At 38.1% G+C, this 26505-nt stretch overlaps 1 protein-coding gene across 1 annotated transcript in view; it reads left to right on the top strand.

Moving 5' to 3' along the window:
• Window positions 1–26505, top strand: part of LOC125159788 (ankyrin repeat domain-containing protein 26-like) — a 708468-nt gene that overhangs the window by 662352 nt on the left and 19611 nt on the right. Inside the window, exons 48-58 of the mRNA XM_047848410.1 lie at window positions 203–392; window positions 624–761; window positions 2905–3051; window positions 7002–7072; window positions 7403–7496; window positions 11932–12002; window positions 12333–12426; window positions 16873–16943; window positions 17274–17367; window positions 21756–21808; window positions 22149–22242. Of these exons, the coding sequence (XP_047704366.1) occupies window positions 203–392; window positions 624–761; window positions 2905–3051; window positions 7002–7072; window positions 7403–7496; window positions 11932–12002; window positions 12333–12426; window positions 16873–16943; window positions 17274–17367; window positions 21756–21808; window positions 22149–22242 (1117 nt within the window). The remainder of the gene's footprint in view (window positions 1–202; window positions 393–623; window positions 762–2904; window positions 3052–7001; window positions 7073–7402; window positions 7497–11931; window positions 12003–12332; window positions 12427–16872; window positions 16944–17273; window positions 17368–21755; window positions 21809–22148; window positions 22243–26505) is intronic.

Genomic DNA, 26505 nt, shown 5'->3' with positions numbered 1-26505 from the left:
CTGGCTTCTTTTCAACTGTATAATATATGGTTTGGAAGAGATTGAAGTGACAAATTAAAAACATGAGCCCTACAAGGAAAACAATTGGAGACCATAGAAATTTTTCATTTGGATAATAAGCCAACTTATGTGGAACCGTATCATAAAATGAACTTTTTATGTCTAACAAAACAAATTTTAAAAGAAGCACATGTAATTGCAGATTTACCTTAAAACAAGAAGAAGAAGAAGAAGAAGAAGAAGAAAGAAGAAATACTGATATGTTATATGAAAATATTAGGGAAAAGTTAAGAAGTAAAGAAGACGAATATAAGAAAGAAGTTGAAACAAAACAACAAGTTGAACTCGCTCTTAGAATGCTAAACACGGAATTGAAGGCCACAAAAAATCAGGTAAATCAGTTTTTGATAAAAACTGTATTTCCATCTATATTACATAGTGTAGTATTATACATATATATTTTATAGTATCCCTTTGACTCAATATATATTATTTAGGTTTAAAATAAATTAAAACATGGGATCATGTTCTTTTGAACATTTTTTTTAAAGTTCTCCTCTTCAGCTTTTGACCTTCTTTTTTTAACGGTTTGAGACCAGAATCATAATGAAATGTGTCTCCAGGTTGTAGAAGAGCGCAGTGACACTCAGTGGCAACTTTCTCCAGAACAGAAGGCCAGAGTCTTACAAGATGGAAGTCTAAACAATCTCTTTTGCAAGCAAAAGGAGCTAGAAATGGCTCATAAGAAAACTAATTCTAAGGTATCTTCTTTAGTTATTTTGAAGTACATGTGTGTATGTATTTGTATACATTCTATTTTTTAGTTATTATTACTTTTTTCTCCGTGTGTGTGTGTGTGTGTATATATATATATATATATATATATATATATATATGTATGTATATATACATAAGTGTGTGTATATGTGTATATATATGTATATATATATATATATGTGTATGTACATATGAAACTGAACTCTGTTCATCATGGAAACTATAGAGGATTTTAAAAGCACATATATTTTGTGGAGGGTCATGGGGGACGGTGGCATTTATGCTTCACTGGATAAAATAATATTCTTGATTAAATGCACTGTCTGCAACAACTAGTGACATTCATAATGTCCTCGTCCAAAGGAGAGGCTTTTATTACTTTCTGTAGGAATTGATGAGCTTTCCCTAATCTCAAAACAATTGCTACTAGCAACATGTGTTTTAGTTTTGAACAGTTACTTCACTGCCTTGATATATTAATAGTTTAGGTGAACACTTCCGCTAATGGACAGGAGGACAAGTGTAGCCAGTTCACTGATCATATTTTCGGTATCAAGTCTCCTACTTTTGAGAAAAGTAACACTTTTGCTTCAAGTAGCATCCTCTTTCATTACAAGGAACTTTTGATAACAATGGTATGCTGTGATATATACTTAATGATAATTTATTGATAGGTATTTTATTCCTAATAAAATAGCTGAGTGTATTTCCCCTCTTTTATATTTATTACTGTTTTCAACATGAAGAGGAAATGCAAGTTATTGCAGCAGTAAATCATCTCATGGTTTTCTAAGAGATGTATAAATTTCCCCTTATTTCCTATGAGTATTTTGAAATACAAGACTTCTTTCGTACTTGTGTATTTACACTAGAGAAGTGGCAGTGGTTGGTGCAAGAGCACTAGTTGTGGAGTGAGAAGACCTGGGGAGAGTCCTGCAGCTCACCGTTTTAATCTCTCCATTCTAGAATTGTGATAACCAAATGAGTTCATTGATGTATGTAGAAGTGTTTCTATTATAGTACAGTGCCTAGATTTTTCAGTTACCAATAGATATAATTCTTATAACTGACTATAGAAATGGTAGCAAAGTAGATATCTATGAAATATTCTCAGGAAAGAAGAATTTTAGGAAATTTAATCTGTCCGAGTATATGCAGAGCTAAGGATTTTACTGTGGGGTTTCTGTGTTCGATATCTACTGTAAACTCAATTTTTAAGTATAGTCAGATTTATTAATCTTTTATTTTAGGCCTTCTGGTTTGTTGTAAATCAGAGAAAGGCTTTTCCAATTCTGAGATTCTGAACACTTTTCTCACAAATTCTTTTTTACTTTCATGCCTTCATTATCTTCAGTTCAAGTTCTGAACTTTTGGGAACTTATGCTTGTCTAAAATTTGAGATTTGGAGCCAACGTTATTTTTTTCCAGTTGGATATTCACTTACTGTAACCTTCCTTCCTTCCTTCCTTCCTTCCTTCCTTCCTCTTTTCTTTTCTTTCTTTTGCTTTCTTTCTTTCTTTTCGTGTTTCTTTATTCGTTAGAGAGAGAGAGAGAATGCAAGAAGGGGAGGGGCAGGGAGAGGGAGAGCAAGAATCCTTTGCAGGCTCCTGACTGTCAGCACAGAGCCTGATGCCAGGCTTGAACCCACAGAATGTGAGATCATTCCCTGAGCCAAAATCAAGAGTCAGACACTCAGCCAACTGAACCACACTGGCACCCCCTGCAACCTTTTCATTGTTTAAACACAGATTATACTTTCATTTCAAAGAAAATCATGATACTGCCATTTTATTGAGTGCTATCTGAAAATGTGCTTGGTTTTACTTAGCTTTCTGATAATCATGAGAAAACACAAGATTGGTTGCATAAAAACCACATGTTGCAGGATGAAATTGTCATGCTAAGACTGGAAAGAGACACCATAAAATATCAGAACTAGGCAGGGAGATAACACCTTTTGTGTCTCTAACTGAATTCAGTGAACAGGAATGTGTATGTGTTACAAAAAGACGGTGAATTGATGTATGTGTTGATATTTCTCAAAGTACGTATGTGAGAGTTGTCTATTATTAACATAATTTAATAATAAGATGATTTAGAAAATCAGTAACAGAAATGTCTTATTAGGTAGTTGCGAGACAACTTCAACAAGAACTGGCTGATACTCTGAAGAAAAAGTCTATGTCAGAGGCTTCCCCAGAGGTTACGTCATATCTTCGTCTAGAAGATGAAACACGGGATCTCAAGAAGAAATTAGCTCAAATCACAAGTCAGGTATGTAGTAAATGTAACCTGTTACCACCTAACTTATAGCTCGTTAAATGATATAAAGTGTTTTAGGATACCAATTTCCATGGACCGCATTCTTTGGTATTTTCATTATAATTAATTTATTATGATTTCTGTCCCTTTACAATACATTTATTTCGTAAACTTCTGCCTCTCCTTCTCCTATTTGTGTTATACATTGTTTTCTTATAATACTTACTCTTAGGAAAGTTGAGGCTTTTGTATCCTTCCTCACAGAAATTGAGAGACTTTTTTCGTTCTTTCTTTAATTTAAAATTTTTTTACATTTTATTTATTTATTTTGAGAGAAAACGAGTGAGAGAGAGTGTGTGCATGCATGTTAACAGGGGAGGGGCAGAGAGAGGAGAGAGAGAGAATCCCAAGCAGGCTCCATGCTGTCAGTGTAGAGCCAGTGTGAGGCTCAGTCTCATGAACCATGAGATCATGACCTGAGCTGAAAGCAAGAATTGGACGCTTAACTGACGTAGCCACCCAGGTGTCCCAAGAGACTTTTGTCCCCTACTAAACAATGTTTTTTTTACTGATATCTCTATTACCATGACGAGGCAAGCTGGATCAAATCAGAAGATAATGTTTAATGGGATGTTTCAGATAATTGTCTTAGTTCTCATCTTCACTTTTGAGAAGACTGCATATTGATTTCAGGATGACTTGTACAGAAAGATCACTTAACAAACCACTTGAACTTAGGCATTTCCTTCATTTTCTTTGCCTTTTAGACATATTGTCAAAGCACGGAAATATTCAGATCATGTATAGTGTGGGCACCCAAAAGCGAGAATTAAGAACATTCTCTGTGTCCTGCCATTGGGTTTTTTTTAAAGCTATTTTGAGGTACAAAACACATACCATAAAAGTCACCCATTTGCCACGCACAGTTCACTGTCTCTGTGTACACTCGTGCAGCCATCACTGCCATCAAGTAGAATGTTTTTGTCACCCTGAAAGGAAACCCTTACCCGTTGCCCCCAGCCTCAGGCAACCACCAGTCTACTACTTGGTCTCTCAATGGAGTTGCCTCTTGTGAATATTTCATATAAATGGAGTCACACAACGTGTGGTACTTTGGGACTAGCTACCTTTACTTAATGTTTTCTGGGTTCATCTGTGTCGGTTACAGCTTATATCAGTGCTTCATTTGTTTCTATTGTCAACAGTACTCCATTGTGGGTTAAGGCCCTTGTTCATTCATCAGTTGATGGACCTTTGGGTTGTGTCCACTTCTTACCTATTAATACTGCTGCTTATGAACATTTATGTAGTTCTTGTGTGGACACCCATTTTAAATGTCTCTGCCATCAGATTTTATCCTCTGAGTTAATTGGGTTGATTTCACCATCTCTCAGCCGTTACACATGCTGTCCTTACTGTCTTTTTAGTTTCTGTTCCTCTTGAGTAAACCTATGTTGTTCAGACTTGGCTCACAGTCTCCTTTCCAATGAACTTTCTCTGACTGTTCTAACTCCCATTAGCTTTAACTCTCTTGACACTTGTCATCTAGCCTGTGCAGAACAATTCAGTCCTTTATTTGACATTGTTGTTTTTTTTTTTTTTTTTCATGACAGGTAATTTCGTCTTCCTAAGTATACATTTAAGGGATAGTAATATTTGATACGGGTGGTACTTAACCTTGTATAAATTGAAAATACTTTAACTTAACAGTTTTTCCGATAAAATTAAGTACTTTATACCGTATCAATAAACTCTTCTTGGAAACATTGGTATAGCAAAGCTTTTATTCTAAATGTATGCTAAGAAATGAAATACTAAATTGAGGGGTGCCTGGCTGGCTCCAGTCCGATCAGAGTCTGCCTTTGACTCAGGTCATGATCTTCATGTTCTTGAGATGGAGCCCTGCATCGGGCTTTCTGCTGTCAGCAGAGCCTAATTGGATCTGTTGTGTCCCGCACGTTCTGCGCCACTCAGTCTCGTGCTCTGTATCAAAAAATAAACGTTAAAAAGTGTGTGTATATCTCTGTACAAACACACACACACACACACACACACACACACGCTTATATAAGTAAAACTATTAATGAAAGCACTTAATCAAATAGAGGAGAAATGTTCAATCAAATGTTAGGTATTTTTTTCCCTCTCACTATGAAAAAGCATGCTAAATTTGTCTTTCTTTCTTACACAGCCAGAACTGTGACTTATAGATTTGTATTACTTTACCAATGCAAATATCTGGGGACAGCTTTTCTGATATGCTTTTACCACAAACCCTTAATCTCTTCATCAGAGTACATGCTAAAGCAACCTAACGTAAAGAGTATGCACATGAAATGATGAGGAACTTTAGTTTCGCAAGACTCATTTATTTCCATGTCAGTGGCTTTCCCTTGCCTCTGATGGTCATGTAAAGGATCTACTACTCAGTCAAGGAGGGCTATTTGTACCGTAGTCTGTGAGCATCATCCACTCAGTGGTATAGAGAGGAAGTAAGTTAAAAGGATTATAAGTGGAAAAAAGTACGGTTGGCTAGTGGCATTGGCAAAGTTTTTTGAAGTACTGAGGAAATATTCTGGGCCTCATGCTCCCCATTTGCTACCACTTGTGTTGGAATGAAGAATAACTTCAGTATAATTTGTATAGGGGATAACTTGTATTGGCAGGCCACCTGCCTAAACTATCACATTGTATTGGAACACAAACTACAGCAACAGTAATCATGCTACATGCAGACACTTAGAGCTATGTGCCACGTACCCTTCTAAGTTGTTCATCTATTATTTCCTAATGTAATCTTCCAAACATCCCAGTGGGGTAGATACTATTATTATTTATTTTGAGATCACTTTTTTAAAGTCCTTTGTTTTGAGAGAGAGACAGACAGAGAGAGACAGAGACAGAGAGACAGAGAGATTTTGGGGAAGGGCATGAAGAGAGAGAGAGAAAAAGGGAGGGGGGGGAGAGAGAATCCCAAGCAGGCTCCTCACTGTCCATGCAGAGCTCGATGTGGGGCTCAATTACATGACCCTGTGATCATGTCCGGAGCTGAAATCAAGAGCCAGACACTGAACCGACTGAGCCACTCAGGTGCCCCAGTAGGTGCTATTATTACCTTCATTTTACAGATGCAGAGATTGAGACATGGAAGTTTTAGGTAGTGTGCTCAAGATCATACAGCTCATAATGAGAAGAACTGGGAAATCAGACCCAGGCATGCTGACCCCTACTAGGATATTGCTTCTCAAATTCTTCCATGAAATATCTTGTCACTGAAAACACTGTGTTCAGTTTCATAATCACGAGAATAGGAACGTAATTCACCTATGTGAATATGTAAAATCATAGTTGATGTGGTGCTTGGAACATGAAAATAGAAATGTTTACCATAAAGTAAATTCCTATATATCCTCCATTTGACGAATAGATATATTTGTACATTTATGTGATCATATATAATTTAAAAACATTAACGACGTTATGTTTTTGTAAGAGAGTAAGGTTGGTAAACTATTCTGTAAGAGTATTGAAACATTTCATCTTTGTAGGCCATAGTCTCTGTTGTAGAAGCTGAACTCTTTTGTTATGATCTCAAAGTAGCCATCAATCAGCATGTAGAGGAGAGGGTGGCTGGCTCCAAAAATATTTTACTTACAGCGGCGCTTGGGCGGGTTAGTTGGCTGAGGTCCTGACTCTTAATTTCCACTCAGGTCATGATCCCAAATCCCACATCATGAGACCGGTCATGAGACTGAGCCCCACATCAGGCTTCACCCTGAGCTAGCAGCCTGCTTACAATTTTCTCTGTCTCTCCCTCTGTCTCTCTTCCCCACTTCTGCATGCTCTCTCTCTCTCTCTCTCTCTCTCTCTGTCTCTCTCTCAAGTAAAAAAAAATTTAAAGAAACAGATGATGGTTTTCTACTGGATTTTCAGTGGTTAAAATTATTTTTTCTCTATTTTAGTTGCAAGAAGAACAGGAACGACATGGAGAGGCCGTAAGATGTGCTCAGGAGATGAAAGATCATGTGCAAAAGTATAATTGAAACCTCACAGAAAATAACCTGTTTATTTATAAAGCAGATAAACAGTGTAGTATGGGAAATGTATTAGTTATGCCAGTATATCATTGTTAAGCCGGATACAAATTCCAGCTTTGAGCTATTTTTAAATGCAGAATCGTGGCATCTTATCTCTGAATTTTGCACCTTATCCACAAAACACGATGAGAAAAATGGTACAATTCCCAAATCTTCCTCTTGACAAAATTTTAAGGATTTCTGTAATACCCTCATTTGTTCGGAAAGTATGTGATGTTGTTTTAAATTTATGTGTGAGAATAATTATCTTAAGATCTGCATTTTAGGCTACAGGTTAAAAATGCCACACAAGAAGCAACCATCAAACATCAAGCGGCCCAGATTCAAGATCTTGAGAACAACATGATAAAGACAAGTTTGGTAAGTCGATCTCTTAATGTCTGTCCTACTGAAAAGGAATCCGTATTTCACTAGTAGTAGTACATAAGAATGTTTTGGATCCCATGGAAAATCTCACTGTTGCAAAGGTTTGGTTGATATTGTTCCTACTTGCTACTAGTGATGTAATTCTTCTATATAGATGAAGTTGATTGAATTCATAAAGTAATGATGTTTGTAGTGAGATTTTCATTAAAAAAATTTGTGAGAATCTAAAAAAAGCAACATTTTATATATACCACATTGAGCATTTTAGTCCACCTTTGGCTACTGTTAATAATGCTGCTGTGTACGTTGGCATACAGATGTGTGAGACTCCCTGCTACTATTTTTCAGCGTGTTTCAAACGTCCCCAATCTTTGAGTGATCATTTGATCTTGAATTCTGAATTCTCTTGTAATCTCATCCCTTCAGTGAGAGTTTGAGAACGGTTTATTTTAATGATGATTTGTTGTAATTTGTAATTACAAGTTTGCAATTTATTCTCTTCATTAACAATGACTGGCAGATCATTATGCAAATGTCCTTCTCAAAGGAATGGACTTTTCTCCTTGTTGGATTTTGTAAAGGAAAAGAAATGCCAGTGAAAAAGGAGAAATGGTTTCTCTGTCAGAGAATTACCTAGTAACATAATACTCCTACCATTGCAAGTTCAGACTCATTTTTTTTTTCCATTCACGTGAGTTAATCAGACTTTCGGAGATTTCACAATTCAATCTCAGAAAAGACTAATGTGCCATTCAGGATTCTCATTTATTCATATGTAGTGAAACCCCAACTGTTTTCCAAGCAGAACAGTGAATGTCATCCCACTCTCACCCTCCTTTGTAGGATTCTCATTGTAAATCCTAAGCGGGAGCAATGAGGTAGATACACTGACCAACTCGTTTCTGTCAGTCACAAAAGCTATATAATATACATGCAAGTTTCATTAGGCAGCTATACCCGTCAGGGGAACTAGAATATTCTGTTGACTGGTCCTTTTTGTGGCTGAAGAGACATTGAAAATTATTTCCTCTTCTAGACGTCTTATAAATGAGTCACATGGTAACAAGGAACTTTTCATGCGAGTAACATGATACTCGGTTGATCAGTCTCCTATGAATGAGGGTGCTAGGCATTGTCCTGCTACTGTGTCCTAAAGAAATCATTAAGGTCTCAAAAACTAAAATCTGTAAGGATATCCGAAACTGATGAAGCTTATTAAAGAATAACGAGGGATTTTCTGTACATCTCTATAGAAAGGAATTAGGGTTATGGCATGAAATTACCTGCCACTTTAAAGTGTTCCGTGTGAAACAAAAACTTAGATAGCTTTCAGGCAACTGAGTCCATAGCTCTGACTTCTCTAGAAGGTCCTTATCTCCTGAATCCCCAAACCAGGGGCTACCTGGGTGAAGATATTTGATGCACACAATTTTGAGGTGAAGAATCTGGATTGGGAAGAAGAGGTAGCTCTAGCCAACTTAACCTTCCTAACAATATAGTCAAGTATGGGTCTGAAAGGAACTTCAGAAGACCTCCGTAAGTTGAAATCTCTATGGATGAAGAAATTACTCAAAAGGAAACAAAGGCAAACCAGTGATCATCCAGCCCTTGTGATAAATGTCGTGTTATAAGGAAAAGCGAGACAAAGTATGCTGGTCAGCATCCTAAGGGTAAGGGTGCTCCCTAAGACTCAATAAGAAAAACACACTCAAAGTAACACCGAAAAGAGTCCAAATAAAATGTACACGATTAGCTGTCTACAAAGGTACTCCATGTCAAGTAATGATTTTTTATATGAAATTTATCGACAAATTGGTTTCCATACAACACCCAGTGCTCATCCCAAAAGGTGCCCTCCTCAATACCCATCACCCACCCTCTCCTCCCTCCCACCCCCCATCAACCCTCAGTTTGTTCTCAGTTTTTAACAGTCTCTTATGCTTTGGCTCTCTCGCACTCTAACAACCTCTTTTGTTTTTCCTTCCCCTCCCCCATGGGTTCCTGTTAAGTTTCTCAGGATCCACATAAGAGTGAAACCATATGGTATCTGTCTTTATGACCCAGCAATAGCACTGCTAGGAAAGTAATGATTTTTGAGTGCGTGGTTGAGATGTTGTCTGTGAGCACCTAGATGGAAGAGCGAAAAGTACACGTGGCCTAGGTAAAAGGGCCAAAGCTGGAAATGTGAATTAGAGAATCTGGTTTTGAAGCCTTAAAAGCAATTCAAAACACAGATAGCAAGGGGCAAGGACTTAATGTCAGGGGTTGCCGTCCTTCAGAAATAAGGTGTGGTTAAAAGAGCAGAGGGAGGGCATGGTCATTTTTCTCAGCTGCTGCTGAAAAGTGAAGCAGGATAGAGACCTTAATAAAATTAAAAAACAAAAAAGAGGTTCTTGATGACCCTCAAAATGTCTTAGTGGAATGATAGGAGTGAAAGTTAGATTTTAGTGTAAAAGAAGGAAATAAGTGAACAAACCTTGAATCTGTGGATGAGACGATACATTAAAGAATGTTCAAGTCCACTGCAAGGGGAGAAGCAGCGTGATAGATGGACAAAGCTTCAAAAGTTAAGCAAATGGTTAATAGAAAAGGAGAAATTGAAATACTTCTTCCTTAATGCAGCTGGTGCTGTGATTTACAGATGTGTAGCACTTTACCAACTGCAAAGCTCTGGGGCAAGCTTTTCTGATATGTTGTTACCACAAAGCCTTAATCTCCTCATCAGAGTACCTGCTTAAGCAGCCTAATGTAAACAGTGTGGGCATGAAATGATTGAGGAACTTTGGTTTAGCAAGACTCCATTATCTCCGTGTCAGTGGCTTTCCCTTGCGTCTGATGGTCATGTAAAGCATCTATTACTCAATGTAAGAGGTGCTATTTGTACCGTAGTCCGTGAGTATTGTCCACTGAGTAGTATAGAGAGGGAGTTAGTTAAAAGTATTATAAGCGGGGGGAAAAATGTACCGTTTGCTAGTGGCATTGGCAAAAGTTGTGTGAAGTACTGAGGAGAGATTCTGGGCCTCATGCTCCCCATTTGCTGCCACTTGCGGTGGTATGAAGAATGACTTCAGTATAATTTGTATAGGGGACCACTTGTATTGGCATGCCACCTGCCTTAACTATCTCATTGTATTGGAACGCAAAATACAGCAACAGTAATCATGCTAAATGCATACACTTAGAGCTGACTATGTGCCACGTACCCTTCTAAGTTGTTCACATATTATTTCCTAATTTTATATTCCCAAGATCCCAGTGAGGTAGATCCTATTATTATTTATTTTTCAGATCACTTTTATAAGATTCTTTATTTTGAGAGAGAGAGAGAGAGAGAGACAGAGAGAGATTGTGGGAAGAGCAGGTAGGGAGAGAGAGAGGGGGGGGGAGAGAGAGAGAGAGAGAGAGAGAGAGAGAATGCCAAGCAGGCTCCTCGCTATCCACGCAGAGCTGGATGTGGGGCTCAATCACGTGACCCTGAGATCATGTCCTGAGCAGAAATCAAGAGCCAGACGCCGACCCGACTGAGCCACCCAGGTACCCCAGTAGGTGCTGTTATTACTTTCGTTTTACAGATTTAGAGACTGAGACACGGAAGTTTTAGGTACTGTGCTTAAGGTCATACAGCTCATAACCAGCAGAATTGGGAATTCAGACCCAGGCTTTCTGGCTCCTACTAGGATACTGCTTGTCAAACTCTTCCATGAAATATCTCGTTGTCACTGAAAACAGCATGTTCAGTTTCATAATCACGAGAACAGCAATGTCATTCACCTATGTGAATGTTGAAAATCATAGTTGATATGGTGCTTGGAATATGAAAACAGAAATGTTTACCATAAGGTAATTTCCTATATTTCCTCCATTTGACCAGTAGATACATTTGTATTTTTATCTCATCATATATAATTTAAAACCATTAACAATGTTATGTTTTTGTAGGAGAGTAAGATTGGTAAACTATTCTGTACCAGTATTGAAATGTTTTCGGCTTTGTAGGCCATAGTCTCTGTTGTAGAAGCTGAACTCTTTTGTTATGACCTAAAAGTAGCCATCATTCAGCATGTAGAGGAGAGTGTGGCTGGGTCCAATAAGATTTCAGTTACAGGGGTGCTTAGGCGGCTTAGTTGGTTGAGCGTCCTGACTCTTAATTTCCACTCAGGTCATGATCCCAAACCCCACATCATGAGACCGGTCATGAGACCGAGCCCCACATCAGGCTTCACCCTGAGCTTGCAGCCTGCTTACCTTTTTCTCTGTCTCTCCCTCTGACTCCCTTCCCACTTGTGTGTGCTCTCTCCTTCTCTGTCTCTCTTTCAAGTATAAAATAACAAAAAAAAAAAAAACCACAAAAGCATTTAGTTACAGAAACAGGTGATGGTGTTCAACTAGATTGACAGTATTTAAAAGTATTATTTTTTCTTTATTTTAGTTACAAGAAGCACAGGAACGACATGCAGAGGCCGAAAGATACGCTGAGAAGATTAAAGATCATATGCTAAAGTATAATTTAAACCTCACAGAAAATAACTTGTTTATTTATAAAGCAGATAAGGAGTGTACTATGAGAAATGTATTAGTTATGCGAGTATATCATTGTTAAGCTGGATACAAATTCCAGCTTTGAGCTATTTTGAAATGCAAAATTTTGGCATCTTATCTCTCAATTTTGCACCATTACCACAAAACACAATGAGAAAATTGGCACAATTGCCAAATCATCCTCTTGATACAATTTTAAGAATTTCTGCAATACCCTCACTTGTTCAGAAATTACATGATACAGTTTTAAAATTATGTGTGAGAATAATTATCTTAAGATCTGCATTTTAGGCTAAAGGTTAAAAATGCCAGGCAAGAAGCAACCATCAAACATCAAGCGGCCCAAATTCAAGATCTTCAGAGCAACTTGCTAAAGGCAAGTTTGGTAAGTCGATCTCTTAATGATTGTCCTGAAAAGGAATCCTTATGTCACTAGTAGTAGTACATAAGAATGTTTTGGATCATATGGAAATTTTCACTGATCAAAATATTTGGTTGATATTGTTTCTGCTTGCTACTAGTGATGTAATTCTTCTATGTAGATGAAGTTGATTGAATTCATAAAGCAATGATGTTTGTAGTGAGATTTAAATAAAAATATTGTGAGAATCTAAGAAGAGCAACATTTTGTATATACCACAGTGAGCATTTGGTTTAGTCCTCCTTTTGGCTATTGTATATAAAGGTGCTGTGAACATTGTCATACAGATGTGTGAGTCCCTGCTAATATTTTTCAGCGTGTTTCAAACGTCCCCAGTCTTTGAGTGATCATTTCATCTGGCATTCTGACTTTCTGTTGTAAACCCAACCCTTCAGTGAGATTTTCAGAAAGAGTTCTTTTAATGATGATATGTTGTAATTTATAATTACAAATTTGCAACTTATTCTCTTCATCAACAATGACTAGCAGGTCATTATGCAAACGTCCTTCCCAAAGAATAGCCTTTTTACTTTGTTGGATTTTGTAAAGGAAAAGAAATGCCAGTGAAAAAGGAGAAATGGCTGCTCTGTCAGGGCCTTACCTAGTAACATAGTGCTCCTACCATTGAAAGTTCAGAAACTCATTTTTTTTTCCATTCACTTGAGTTAATCAGCCTTTCAGAGATTTCAGAATTCAATTTCAGAAAAGACTAATGTGCCATTCAAGATTCTAATTTATGTAGTGAAACCACAACTGTTTTCAAGTGGAACAGTGAATTTCATCCCACTCTCACCCTCCTTTGTAGGATTCTCATTGTACATCCTAAGTGGGAGCAATGAGGTAGATACACTGACCAACTCGTTTCTGTCAGTCACAAAAGCTATATAATATACATGCAAGTTTCATTAGGCAGCTATACCCGTCAGGGGAACTAGAATATTCTGTTGACTGGTCTTTTTTATGACTAAAGGGACATTGAAAACTACTTTCTTTTCTATACGTCTTATTAATGAGTCGCATTGTAATAGGGAACTTTTCATGCGAGTAATATGACACTCTGTTGATCAGTCTTTTATGAATGAGAGTGCTAGGCATTGTCCTGCTACTGTGTCCTAAAGAAATCATTAAGGTCTCAAAAACTAAAATCTGTAAGGATATCCGAAACTGATGAAGCTTATTAAAGAATAACGAGGGATTTTCTGTACATCTCTATAGAAAGGAATTAGGGTTATGGCATGAAATTACCTGCCACTTTAAAGTGTTCCGTGTGAAACAAAAACTTAGATAGCTTTCAGGCAACTGAGTCCATAGCTCTGACTTCTCTAGAAGGTCCTTATCTCCTGAATCCCCAAACCAGGGGCTACCTGGGTGAAGATATTTGATGCACACAATTTTGAGGTGAAGAATCTGGATTGGGAAGAAGAGGTAGCTCTAGCCAACTTAACCTTCCTAACAATATAGTCAAGTATGGGTCTGAAAGGAACTTCAGAAGACTTCCGTAAGTTGAAATCTCTATGGACGAAGAAATTACTCAAAAGGAAACAAAGGCAAACCAGTGATCATCCAGCCCTTGTGATAAATGTCGTGTTATAAGGAAAAGCGAGACAAAGTATGCTGGTCAGCATCCTAAGGGTAAGGGTGCTCCCTAAGACTCAATAAGAAAAACACACTCAAAGTAACACCGAAAAGAGTCCAAATAAAATGTACACGATTAGCTGTCTACAAAGGTACTCCATGTCAAGTAATGATTTTTTATATGAAATTTATCGACAAATTGGTTTCCATACAACACCCAGTGCTCATCCCAAAAGGTGCCCTCCTCAATACCCATCACCCACCCTCTCCTCCCTCCCACCCCCCATCAACCCTCAGTTTGTTCTCAGTTTTTAACAGTCTCTTATGCTTTGGCTCTCTCGCACTCTAACAACCTCTTTTGTTTTTCCTTCCCCTCCCCCATGGGTTCCTGTTAAGTTTCTCGGGATCCACATAAGAGTGAAACCATATGGTATCTGTCTTTATGACGCAGCAATAGCACTGCTAGGAAAGTAATGATTTTTGAGTGCGCGGTTGAGATGTTGTCTGTGAGCACCTAGATGGAAGAGCGAAAAGTACACGTGGCCTAGGTAAAAGGGCCAAAGCTGGAAATGTGAATTAGAGAATCTGGTTTTGAAGCCTTAAGAGCAATTCAAAACACAGATAGCAAGGGGCAAGGAGTTAATGTCAGGGGTTGCCGTCCTTCAGAAATAAGGTGTGGTTAAAAGAGCAGAGGGAGGGCATGGTCATTTTTCTCAGCTGCTGCTGAAAAGTGAAGCAGGATAGAGACCTTAATAAAATTAAAAAAACAAAAAAGAGGTTCTTGATGACCCTCAAAATGTCTTAGTGGAATGATAGGAGTGAAAGTTAGATTTTAGTGTAAAAGAAGGAAATAAGTGAACAAACCTTGAATCTGTGGATGAGACGATACATTAAAGAATGTTCAAGTCCACTGCAAGGGGAGAAGCAGCGTGATAGATGGACAAAGCTTCAAAAGTTAAGCAAATGGTTAATAGAAAAGGAGAAATTGAAATACTTCTTCCTTAATGCAGCTGGTGCTGTGATTTACAGATGTGTAGCACTTTACCAACTGCAAAGCTCTGGGGCAAGCTTTTCTGATATGTTGTTACCACAAAGCCTTAATCTCCTCATCAGAGTACCTGCTAAAGCAGCCTAATGTAAACAGTGTGGGCATGAAATGATTGAGGAACTTTGGTTTAGCAAGACTCCATTATCTCCATGTCAGTGGCTTTCCCTTGCGTCTGATGGTCATGTAAAGCATCTATTACTCAATGTAAGAGGTGCTATTTGTACCGTAGTCCGTGAGTATTGTCCACTGAGTAGTATAGAGAGGGAGTTAGTTAAAAGTATTATAAGCGGGGGGAAAAAAGTACCGTTTGCTAGTGGCATTGGCAAAAGTTGTGTGAAGTACTGAGGAGAGATTCTGGGCCTCATGCTCCCCATTTGCTGCCACTTGCGGTGGTATGAAGAATGACTTCAGTATAATTTGTATAGGGGACCACTTGTATTGGCATGCCACCTGCCTTAACTATCTCATTGTATTGGAACGCAAAATACAGCAACAGTAATCATGCTAAATGCATACACTTAGAGCTGACTATGTGCCACGTACCCTTCTAAGTTGTTCACATATTATTTCCTAATTTTATATTCCCAAGATCCCAGTGAGGTAGATCCTATTATTATTTATTTTTCAGATCACTTTTATAAGATTCTTTATTTTGAGAGAGAGAGAGAGAGAGAGAGAGAGAGACAGAGAGAGATTGTGGGAAGAGCAGGTAGGGAGAGAGAGAGGGGGGGGGGAGAGAGAGAGAGAGAGAGAGAGAGAGAGAGAGAATGCCAAGCAGGCTCCTCGCTATCCACGCAGAGCTGGATGTGGGGCTCAATCACGTGACCCTGAGATCATGTCCTGAGCAGAAATCAAGAGCCAGACGCCGACCCGACTGAGCCACCCAGGTACCCCAGTAGGTGCTGTTATTACTTTCGTTTTACAGATTTAGAGACTGAGACACGGAAGTTTTAGGTACTGTGCTTAAGGTCATACAGCTCATAACCAGCAGAATTGGGAATTCAGACCCAGGCTTTCTGGCTCCTACTAGGATACTGCTTGTCAAACTCTTCCATGAAATATCTCGTTGTCACTGAAAACAGCATGTTCAGTTTCATAATCACGAGAACAGCAATGTCATTCACCTATGTGAATGTTGAAAATCATAGTTGATATGGTGCTTGGAATATGAAAACAGAAATGTTTACCATAAGGTAATTTCCTATATTTCCTCCATTTGACCAGTAGATACATTTGTATTTTTATCTCATCATATATAATTTAAAACCATTAACAATGTTATGTTTTTGTAGGAGAGTAAGATTGGTAAACTATTCTGTACCAGTATTGAAATGTTTTCGGCTTTGTAGGCCATAGTCTCTGTTGTAGAAGCTGAACTCTTTTGTTATGACCTAAAAGTAGCCATCATTCAGCATGTAGAGGAGAGTGTGGCTGGGTCCAATAAGATTTCAGTTACAGGGGTGCTTAGGCGGCTTAGTTGGTTGAGCGTCCTGACTCTTAATTTCCACTCAGGTCATGATCCCAAACCCCACATCATGAGACCGGTCATGAGACCGAGCCCCACATCAGGCTTCACCCTGAGCTTGCAGCCTGCTTACCTTTTTCTCTGTCTCTCCCTCTGACTCCCTTCCCACTTGTGTGTGCTCTCTCCTTCTCTGTCTCTCTTTCAAGTATAAAATAACAACAACAAAAAAAAAAAAACCACAAAAGCATTTAGTTACAGAAACAGGTGATGGTGTTCAACTAGATTGACAGTATTTAAAAGTATTATTTTTTCTTTATTTTAGTTACAAGAAGCACAGGAACGACATGCAGAGGCCGAAAGATACGCTGAGAAGATTAAAGATCATATGCTAAAGTATAATTTAAACCTCACAGAAAATAACTTGTTTATTTATAAAGCAGATAAGGAGTGTACTATGAGAAATGTATTAGTTATGCGAGTATATCATTGTTAAGCTGGATACAAATTCCAGCTTTGAGCTATTTTGAAATGCAAAATTTTGGCATCTTATCTCTCAATTTTGCACCATTACCACAAAACACAATGAGAAAATTGGCACAATTGCCAAATCATCCTCTTGATACAATTTTAAGAATTTCTGCAATACCCTCACTTGTTCAGAAATTACACGATACAGTTTTAAAATTATGTGTGAGAATAATTATCTTAAGATCTGCATTTTAGGCTAAAGGTTAAAAATGCCAGGCAAGAAGCAACCATCAAACATCAAGCGGCCCAAATTCAAGATCTTCAGAGCAACTTGCTAAAGGCAAGTTTGGTAAGTCGATCTCTTAATGATTGTCCTGAAAAGGAATCCTTATGTCACTAGTAGTAGTACATAAGAATGTTTTGGATCATATGGAAATTTTCACTGATCAAAATATTTGGTTGATATTGTTTCTGCTTGCTACTAGTGATGTAATTCTTCTATGTAGATGAAGTTGATTGAATTCATAAAGCAATGATGTTTGTAGTGAGATTTAAATAAAAATATTGTGAGAATCTAAGAAGAGCAACATTTTGTATATACCACAGTGAGCATTTGGTTTAGTCCTCCTTTTGGCTATTGTATATAAAGGTGCTGTGAACATTGTCATACAGATGTGTGAGTCCCTGCTAATATTTTTCAGCGTGTTTCAAACGTCCCCAGTCTTTGAGTGATCATTTCATCTGGCATTCTGACTTTCTGTTGTAAACCCAACCCTTCAGTGAGATTTTCAGAAAGAGTTCTTTTAATGATGATATGTTGTAATTTATAATTACAAATTTGCAACTTATTCTCTTCATCAACAATGACTAGCAGGTCATTATGCAAACGTCCTTCCCAAAGAATAGCCTTTTTACTTTGTTGGATTTTGTAAAGGAAAAGAAATGCCAGTGAAAAAGGAGAAATGGCTGCTCTGTCAGGGCCTTACCTAGTAACATAGTGCTCCTACCATTGAAAGTTCAGAAACTCATTTTTTTTTCCATTCACTTGAGTTAATCAGCCTTTCAGAGATTTCAGAATTCAATTTCAGAAAAGACTAATGTGCCATTCAAGATTCTAATTTATGTAGTGAAACCACAACTGTTTTCAAGTGGAACAGTGAATTTCATCCCACTCTCACCCTCCTTTGTAGGATTCTCATTGTACATCCTAAGTGGGAGCAATGAGGTAGATACACTGACCAACTCGTTTCTGTCAGTCACAAAAGCTATATAATATACATGCAAGTTTCATTAGGCAGCTATACCCGTCAGGGGAACTAGAATATTCTGTTGACTGGTCTTTTTTATGACTAAAGGGACATTGAAAACTACTTTCTTTTCTATACGTCTTATTAATGAGTCGCATTGTAATAGGGAACTTTTCATGCGAGTAATATGACACTCTGTTGATCAGTCTTTTATGAATGAGAGTGCTAGGCATTGTCCTGCTACTGTGTCCTAAAGAAATCATTAAGGTCTCAAAAACTAAAATCTGTAAGGATATCCGAAACTGATGAAGCTTATTAAAGAATAACGAGGGATTTTCTGTACATCTCTATAGAAAGGAATTAGGGTTATGGCATGAAATTACCTGCCACTTTAAAGTGTTCCGTGTGAAACAAAAACTTAGATAGCTTTCAGGCAACTGAGTCCATAGCTCTGACTTCTCTAGAAGGTCCTTATCTCCTGAATCCCCAAACCAGGGGCTACCTGGGTGAAGATATTTGATGCACACAATTTTGAGGTGAAGAATCTGGATTGGGAAGAAGAGGTAGCTCTAGCCAACTTAACCTTCCTAACAATATAGTCAAGTATGGGTCTGAAAGGAACTTCAGAAGACTTCCGTAAGTTGAAATCTCTATGGACGAAGAAATTACTCAAAAGGAAACAAAGGCAAACCAGTGATCATCCAGCCCTTGTGATAAATGTCGTGTTATAAGGAAAAGCGAGACAAAGTATGCTGGTCAGCATCCTAAGGGTAAGGGTGCTCCCTAAGACTCAATAAGAAAAACACACTCAAAGTAACACCGAAAAGAGTCCAAATAAAATGTACACGATTAGCTGTCTACAAAGGTACTCCATGTCAAGTAATGATTTTTTTATATGAAATTTATCGACAAATTGGTTTCCATACAACACCCAGTGCTCATCCCAAAAGGTGCCCTCCTCAATACCCATCACCCACCCTCTCCTCCCTCCCACCCCCCATCAACCCTCAGTTTGTTCTCAGTTTTTAACAGTCTCTTATGCTTTGGCTCTCTCGCACTCTAACCTCTTTTGTTTTTCCTTCCCCTCCCCCATGGGTTCCTGTTAAGTTTCTCGGGATCCACATAAGAGTGAAACCATATGGTATCTGTCTTTATGACGCAGCAATAGCACTGCTAGGAAAGTAATGATTTTTGAGTGCGCGGTTGAGATGTTGTCTGTGAGCACCTAGATGGAAGAGCGAAAAGTACACGTGACCTAGGTAAAGGGGCCAAAGCTGGAAATGTGAATTAGAGAATCTGGTTTTGAAGCCTTAAGAGCAATTCAAAACACAGATACCAAGGGGCAAGGATTTAATGTCAGGGGTTGCCATCCTTCAGAAATAAGGTGGGGCTAGAAGCGCAGAGTGAGGGTATGATCATTTTTCTCAGCTGCTGCTGAGAAGTGAAGCAGGATAAAGACTTTAATAAAGTTTTTTTTGAAAAAAGGTCCTTTATGACCCTCAAATTTTCTTAGTGGAAGTTAGATTTTAGTGTGAAAGAAGGAATAAGTGAAGAAAACTTGAATCTGTGGATGAGATTATTCACTAAAGAATGTTCAAGTCCACTGCAAGGGGAGAAGCAGTGTTATAGATGGAGAAAGTTTCAAACTTAAGCAAATGGTTAATAGAAAAGGAGAAATTAAAATCTTTCTTCCTTATGCAGCCGGTGCTGGGATTTACAGATTTGTAGCACTTTACCAACTGCAAAGCTCTGGGGCCAGCTTTTCTGATATGCTGTTACCACAAAGCCTTAATCTCTTCACCAGAGTACGTGCTAAAGCAGCTAACGTAAACAGTATGGGCATGAAATGATTGAGGAAATTTGGTTTAGCAAGACTCCATTATTTCCATATCAGTGGCTTTCCCTTGCCTCTGATGGTCATGTAAAGCATCTACTACTCAGTCCAGGCGGTGCTATTTATATTTTACTCCGTGAGCATTGTCCACTGAGGGTATAGAGAGGATGTTAGTTGCAAGTATTATAAGAGGAAAAAAAAGTACTGTTTGCTAGTGGCATTGGCGAAAGTTGTGTGAAGTACTGAGGAGAGACTCTGGGCCTCATGCTCCCCATTTGCTGCCACTTGTGGTGATATGAAGAATAACTTCAGTATAGTTTGTATACGGGGCCACTTGTATTGGCATGCCACCTGCCTAAACTATCTCATTGTATTGGAACGCAAAATACAGCAACAGTAATCATGCTAAATGCATACACTTAGAGCTGACTATGTGCCACGTACCCTTCTAAGTTGTTCATGTATTATTTCCTAAATTTATATTACCAAGATCCCAGTTAGGTAGATCCTATTATTATTTATTTTGAGATTATTTTTTTAAGGTTCCTTATTTTGAGAGAGAGAGAGAGAAAGAGAGAGAGAGAGAGACAGATTGTGGGGAAGGGAAGGCAGGGAGAGTGAGAAAGAGAGAGAGAGAGAGAGAGACAGAATTCCAAGCAGGCTCCTTGCTGTCCACGTAGAGCCCGATGTGGGGCTTAATCACGTGACCCTGAGATCATGTCCTGAGCAGAAATCAAAAGCAACACACTGAACCGACTGAGCCACTGAGGTGCCCCAGTAGGTGCTGTCATTACCTTCATTTTACAGATGCAAAGACTGAGACATGGAAGTATTAGGGAGTGTGCTCAAGGTCATAGAGCTCATAACCAGCAGAATTGGGAATTCAGACTCAGGCTTTCTGGCTCCTACTAGGATACTGCTTGTCAAACTCTTCCATGAAATATCTCGTTGTCACTGAAAACAGCATGTTCAGTTTCATAATCACGAGAATAGGAATGTCATTCACCTATGTGAATATTTAAAATCATAGTTGATGTAGTGCTTGGAATATGAAAACAGAAATGTTTACCATAAGGTAATTTCCTATATTTCCTCCATTTGACCAGTAGATACATTTTATGTTTATCTGATCATATATAATTTATAAACATTAACAACGTTATGTTTTTGTAAGAGAGTAAGTTTGTTTAACTATTCTGGAAGAGTATTGAAACATTTTCGGCTTTGTAGGCCACAGTCTCTGTTGTAGCAGCTGAACTCTTTTGTTATGACCTAAAAGTAGCCATCAATCAGTGTGTAGGGGAGAGTGTGGCTGGGTCCAATAAGATTTCAGTTACAGGGGCACTTGGGTGGCTTTGTTGGTTGAGCGTCCTGACTCTTAATTTCTGCTCAGGTCATGATCCCAAACTCCACATCATGAGACCGGTCATGAGACCGAGACCCACATCAGGCTTCACTCTGAGCTTGGAGCCTGCTTATGAGTTTCTCTGTCTCTCCCTATGACTCCCTTCCCCATTTGGGCGTTCTCTCTCTCTGTCTCTCTGTGCCCCACTAAGTAAAAAAAAAAATAATAATAATAACATTTGGTTACAAAAACAGGTGATGGTGTTTTACTAGATTGTCAGTAGTTAAAATTATTTTTTTTCTTTATTCTAGTTGCAAGAGGCAAAGGATCGAGAGGCAAAGGACATAAGATATGCGGAGAAGACGTAAGATCATATGCAAAAGTATAATTTAAACCTCACAGAAAATACCTTATTTATACAGCAGATAAGCAGTGTAGTACGAGAAATATACTTGTTATGCCAGTATATTATTGTTAAGCTGGATACAAATTCCAGCTTTGAGCTATTTTGAAAGGCAAAATTGGGGATATTATATCTCTATTTTGCACCTTATCCACAAAACACGAGAAAAATGGCACAATTCCCAAATCTTCCTCTTGATACAATTTTAAGAATTTCTGTAAGACCCTCATTTGTTCAGATATTATATGGTATTGTTTTACACTTATGTGTGAGAATAATTATCTTAAGATCTGCATTTTAGGCTAGAAGTGCAAAATGCCAGGGCAGAAGAAACCATCAAACAACAAGCGGCCCAAATTCACAATCTTCCGAGCAACTTGTTAAAGACAAGTTTGGTAAGTTGGTGGCTTAATGTCTGTCCTACTGAAAAGGAATCTGTATTTCACTAGGAGTAGTACATAAGAATGTTTTGGATCACATGGAAAGGCTCACTTATCCAAATATTTGGTTGATATTGTTGCTATTTGCTACTAGCGATGGAATTTTTCTATAGAGATGAAATTGATTGAACTCATAATGATGTTTATAGTGAGATTTTCATAAAAACATTGTGAGAGTCTAAAAAAGCAACATTTTATATATACCACAGTGAGCATTTGGTTTAGTCCACCTTTTGGCTACTGTTAATAATGCTGCTGTGAACGTTGGCATACGGATGTGTGAGAGTCCCTGTTAATATTTTTCAGCATGTTTCAAACTTCCGCACGCTTTGAGTGATCATGTCATCTTGAAATCTGACTTTCTCTTGTAGTCTCAACCCTTCAGTGAGAGTTTGAGAAGGGGTTATTTTAATGATGATTTGTTGTAATTTGTAATTACAAGTGTGCAATTTATTCTCTTCATCAAGAATGACTAGCAGGTCGTTATGCAAACGTCCTTCTCAAGGGAATGGACTTTTCTCTTTGTTGGATTTTGTAAAGGAAAAGAAACGCCAGTGAAAAAGGAGAAATGGCTGCTCTGTCAGGGTCTTACCTAGTAACATAGTGCTCCTACCATTGAAAGTTCAGAAACTCATTTTCTTTTTTGACTCACTTGAGTTAAACAGCCTTTCAGAGATTTCACAATTCAATCTCAGAAAAGACTAATGTGCCATTCAGGATTCTCATTTATTCATATGTAGTGAAACCCCAACTGTTTTCCAAGCAGAACACTTAATGTCCTCGCACTCTCACCCTCCTTTGTAGGATTCTCATCGTACATCCTAAGTGGGACCAATGAGGTAGATACACTGACCAACTCGTTTCTGTCAGTCGCAAAAGCTATATAATATACATGCAAGTTTCATTAGACAGCTATACCTGTCAGGGGAATTAGAACATTCTGTTGACTGGTCCTTTTTGTGGCTGAAGAGACATTGAAAATTATTTTCTTTTCTGGACGTCTTATAAATGAGTCACATAGTAACAGGGAACTTTTCATGTGAGTAACATGACTCTCTGTTGATCAGTCTTCTATGAATGAGAGTGCTAGGCGTTGTCCTGCTACTGTGTCCTACAGAAATCTTTAAGGTCTCAAAAACTAAAATTTGTAAGGATATCCGAAACTGATGAAGCTTATTAAAGAATAACGAGGGATTTTCTGTGTATCCCTATAGAAAGGAATTAAGGTTATGGCATGAAATTGTCTGCCACTTTAAGGTGTTCCCTATGAAACAAAAACTTAGATAGCTTTCAGCCAACTCAGTCCATTGCTCTGACCTTCTCTAGAAGGTCCTTATCTCCTGAATCCCCAACCAGAGGCTTCCTGGGTTGAGAAATTTTTTGGTGGGGCGGGGGGCGTTAGTCTTTTTGTTGTATCTTTAGTTATATATTTTTTTAAATTTGCATCCCAATTAGTTAGCATTTAGTGAAGCAATGATTTCAGGAGTAGATTCCTTAATGCCCCTTGCCCATTTAGCACATCCCCCCTCCCACAACCCCTCCAGCAACCCTCAGTTTTTTCTCCATATTTATGAGTCTCCTGTGTTTGTCCTCCTCCCTGTTTTTATATTATTTTTGTTTCCCTTCCCTTTTGTTCATCTGTTTTGTCTCTTAAAGTCCTCATACGAGAGCAGTTATATGATTTTTGTTTTTCTCCTACTAATTTCACTTAGCATAATACGCTCCAGTTCCATACACGTAGTTACAAATGGCAAGATTCCTTTTTTTTTGATTGCTGAGTAATACTCCATGGAATATATATATATATATATATATATATATATATATATATATATCTCGCATCTTCTTTTTTTATTTTTTTAACGTTTTACTCATTTTTGAGACAGGGAAGACAGAGCGTGAACAGGGGAGGGTCAGAGAGAGGGAGACACAGAATCTGAAACAGGCTCAAGGCTCCCTCCCAGCTGTCAGCACAGAGCCCAATGCGGGGCTCGAACCCACGAACGGTGAGATCGTGACCTGAGCCCAAGTCAGAAGATTAACTGACTGAGCCACCCAGGAACCCCAAACATCTCCCTTTTAACGTGATTATTATCCATTTCTGTATCGTCTTTAAAGAACTAATCCATTCTTTTGCCCGTTTTTATATTGGATTGTCTTTTCATTATTGGAAGAGTTATTTAAATGTCCTACATGCAAATCCCTTAGTAGATATGGGATTTTCAGGTATTTTCCCCTATTTAGTCACTTGCCTTTCACTTTCTTGATGGTGATATTTGAAGCATAGTACTTTTTAATTTTGATGAAGTAAACTTAATCTGCTTTTGTCTTTTGGTGTCATGTCTAAGAAATCATTGTCAAATCCAGTCACAAACATATACACATAAGCTTTTTTCTAAGAGTTTTATCATTTTAGCTCTTAGATTTTAAGTTAATTTTGTATATATGCTATGGGGTAGAGGTCTGATTTTATTGCTTTGCATGTGGATATCCATTTGTCCCAGTACCGTTTGTTACAAAGGCTAGTCTTATTCCATTTAATTGTCTGTCACCCTTGTGGAAAATCAGTTCACTATAATGTGAGAATTTATGTTTAGATTCTCAATGTTAATACATTGATCTATATGTCTGTCCTTATGCCAGTACCATAACAAATTTTATGAAAACTTTTTCCTAGTTATCTTGCAAATTAACAGTCACTTATGTAATAATAAAAAGTCAATGCAGTAGAACTAAACTTTGCTCCTATAGAGAGTTTTGTTTCTTGAAGGACCCTTTTGCCAGCCTTTGCCTTGCTGACCCCATGACTCGATGTGAAGTCAGGCTCAAAAAGATAAAATGCTCTTTCTTTAGTGTGTTCAGACTTCTATTTATTTATTTGTTTAATTTATTTATTTATATTTATATATTTTTTAGAGCGGGCACAAGCAGGACGAGGGGGTGTGTAGGGAGAGAAAGAGAGAGAGAGAGAGAGAGAGAGAGAGAGAGAGAGAGAGAGGAGAGAGAGAGAGACACGAGAGAATTTTAGCAGGCTTCACACTTAGTGTGGAGGCTGACAGGGGTCTTGACCCCATGACCTGGGATCATGACCTGAGAGGTTGAGGCAAACTTTTAGTGTCTCAGTCAGTGCTGCCCACTTTCATTTCCATCAAATCTTGGCCATAGGATCTCTTGACTCAGTCTACTAACATTTACTTCATTATATTTTATTATCTCATTATAATGCATAGACTCATCCATAGTTTTCACCATCTAGGAAGGAAAAGATTAACTCTAGGCTATTCCTCTTTCCTGTTAAGCCATCTTGCTAACCCATCATCTTGCAATTCACAATGAGATCCTCTTCTGACCTGGTTCTTGTGTGTAACACTGGTGTTAATCCTGTTCTTGGCACAGATCATACTTTCTTGGAAAACACAGCAGCCTGTTTCCCTTCTTTCACTTGAATAGAAAGATATGCTTAGCTATATGTTTTAGCTCAGCGTATAATTAATGGAATAAACATTATATCATTAAAACAATACAGCTGTACAAATTGCGGTAGTATTAAGTTGATTTATCAGAGACAAATACTAGATTGGTAATTTGAATGACAACAAACTTTTGAAGCCAACTTGTATGATATGGAGAAGCATTGTGGGACAACACAAAGATGAAGTGATCTTACCTTCCCACACAAACAAGGTTGAAGTAAGGTAAAGGAGAATGTGGAGTTAATTTAAGTAGTGCTAAAGGACAATACATTTGTTTTGCTACTGAAAAGATGAAAAATGATTCCATGACATTCTCTTTATTTCCTCACTGAGGAAAGGAGAATGAAGATTGAGTATTCAATGGATTAAAAAATACTCAAAGCTTCCTATTTCCTTTCATTGAAATCAGACCAAAGGCCCAATTTTGGTTATCAAATCGACTCTTTCTAGTTTTTCAACTATTGTGCTTCAAATTGTAGGTCTCTGTGCTTCTACCTTAACCTGAGGGGACATTCTAAAGAGGCATTCCTGTCTACTTGTAAGAATTGTTGGAATTGAAGGGAATCTTAGAAAAAGATCTTAGAGACAGGAAGATGGCAGAGGAGTAGGAGGACTCTAGGCTTGCCTCATCCCACGAATACAACTAGATAACAATCAGCTCACCCTAAAAACCCCAGAAATCGACCTGAAGACTGACAGAACAAACTCCACAACAAAAGGGAGAGAAGAGGCCACATCAAAGAAG

This window comes from Prionailurus viverrinus, unplaced genomic scaffold, assembly GCF_022837055.1.
Source record: "Prionailurus viverrinus isolate Anna unplaced genomic scaffold, UM_Priviv_1.0 scaffold_62, whole genome shotgun sequence".
NCBI lineage: Eukaryota > Metazoa > Chordata > Mammalia > Carnivora > Felidae > Prionailurus > Prionailurus viverrinus.
This window is presented reverse-complemented; position numbering and strand designations above follow the sequence as displayed.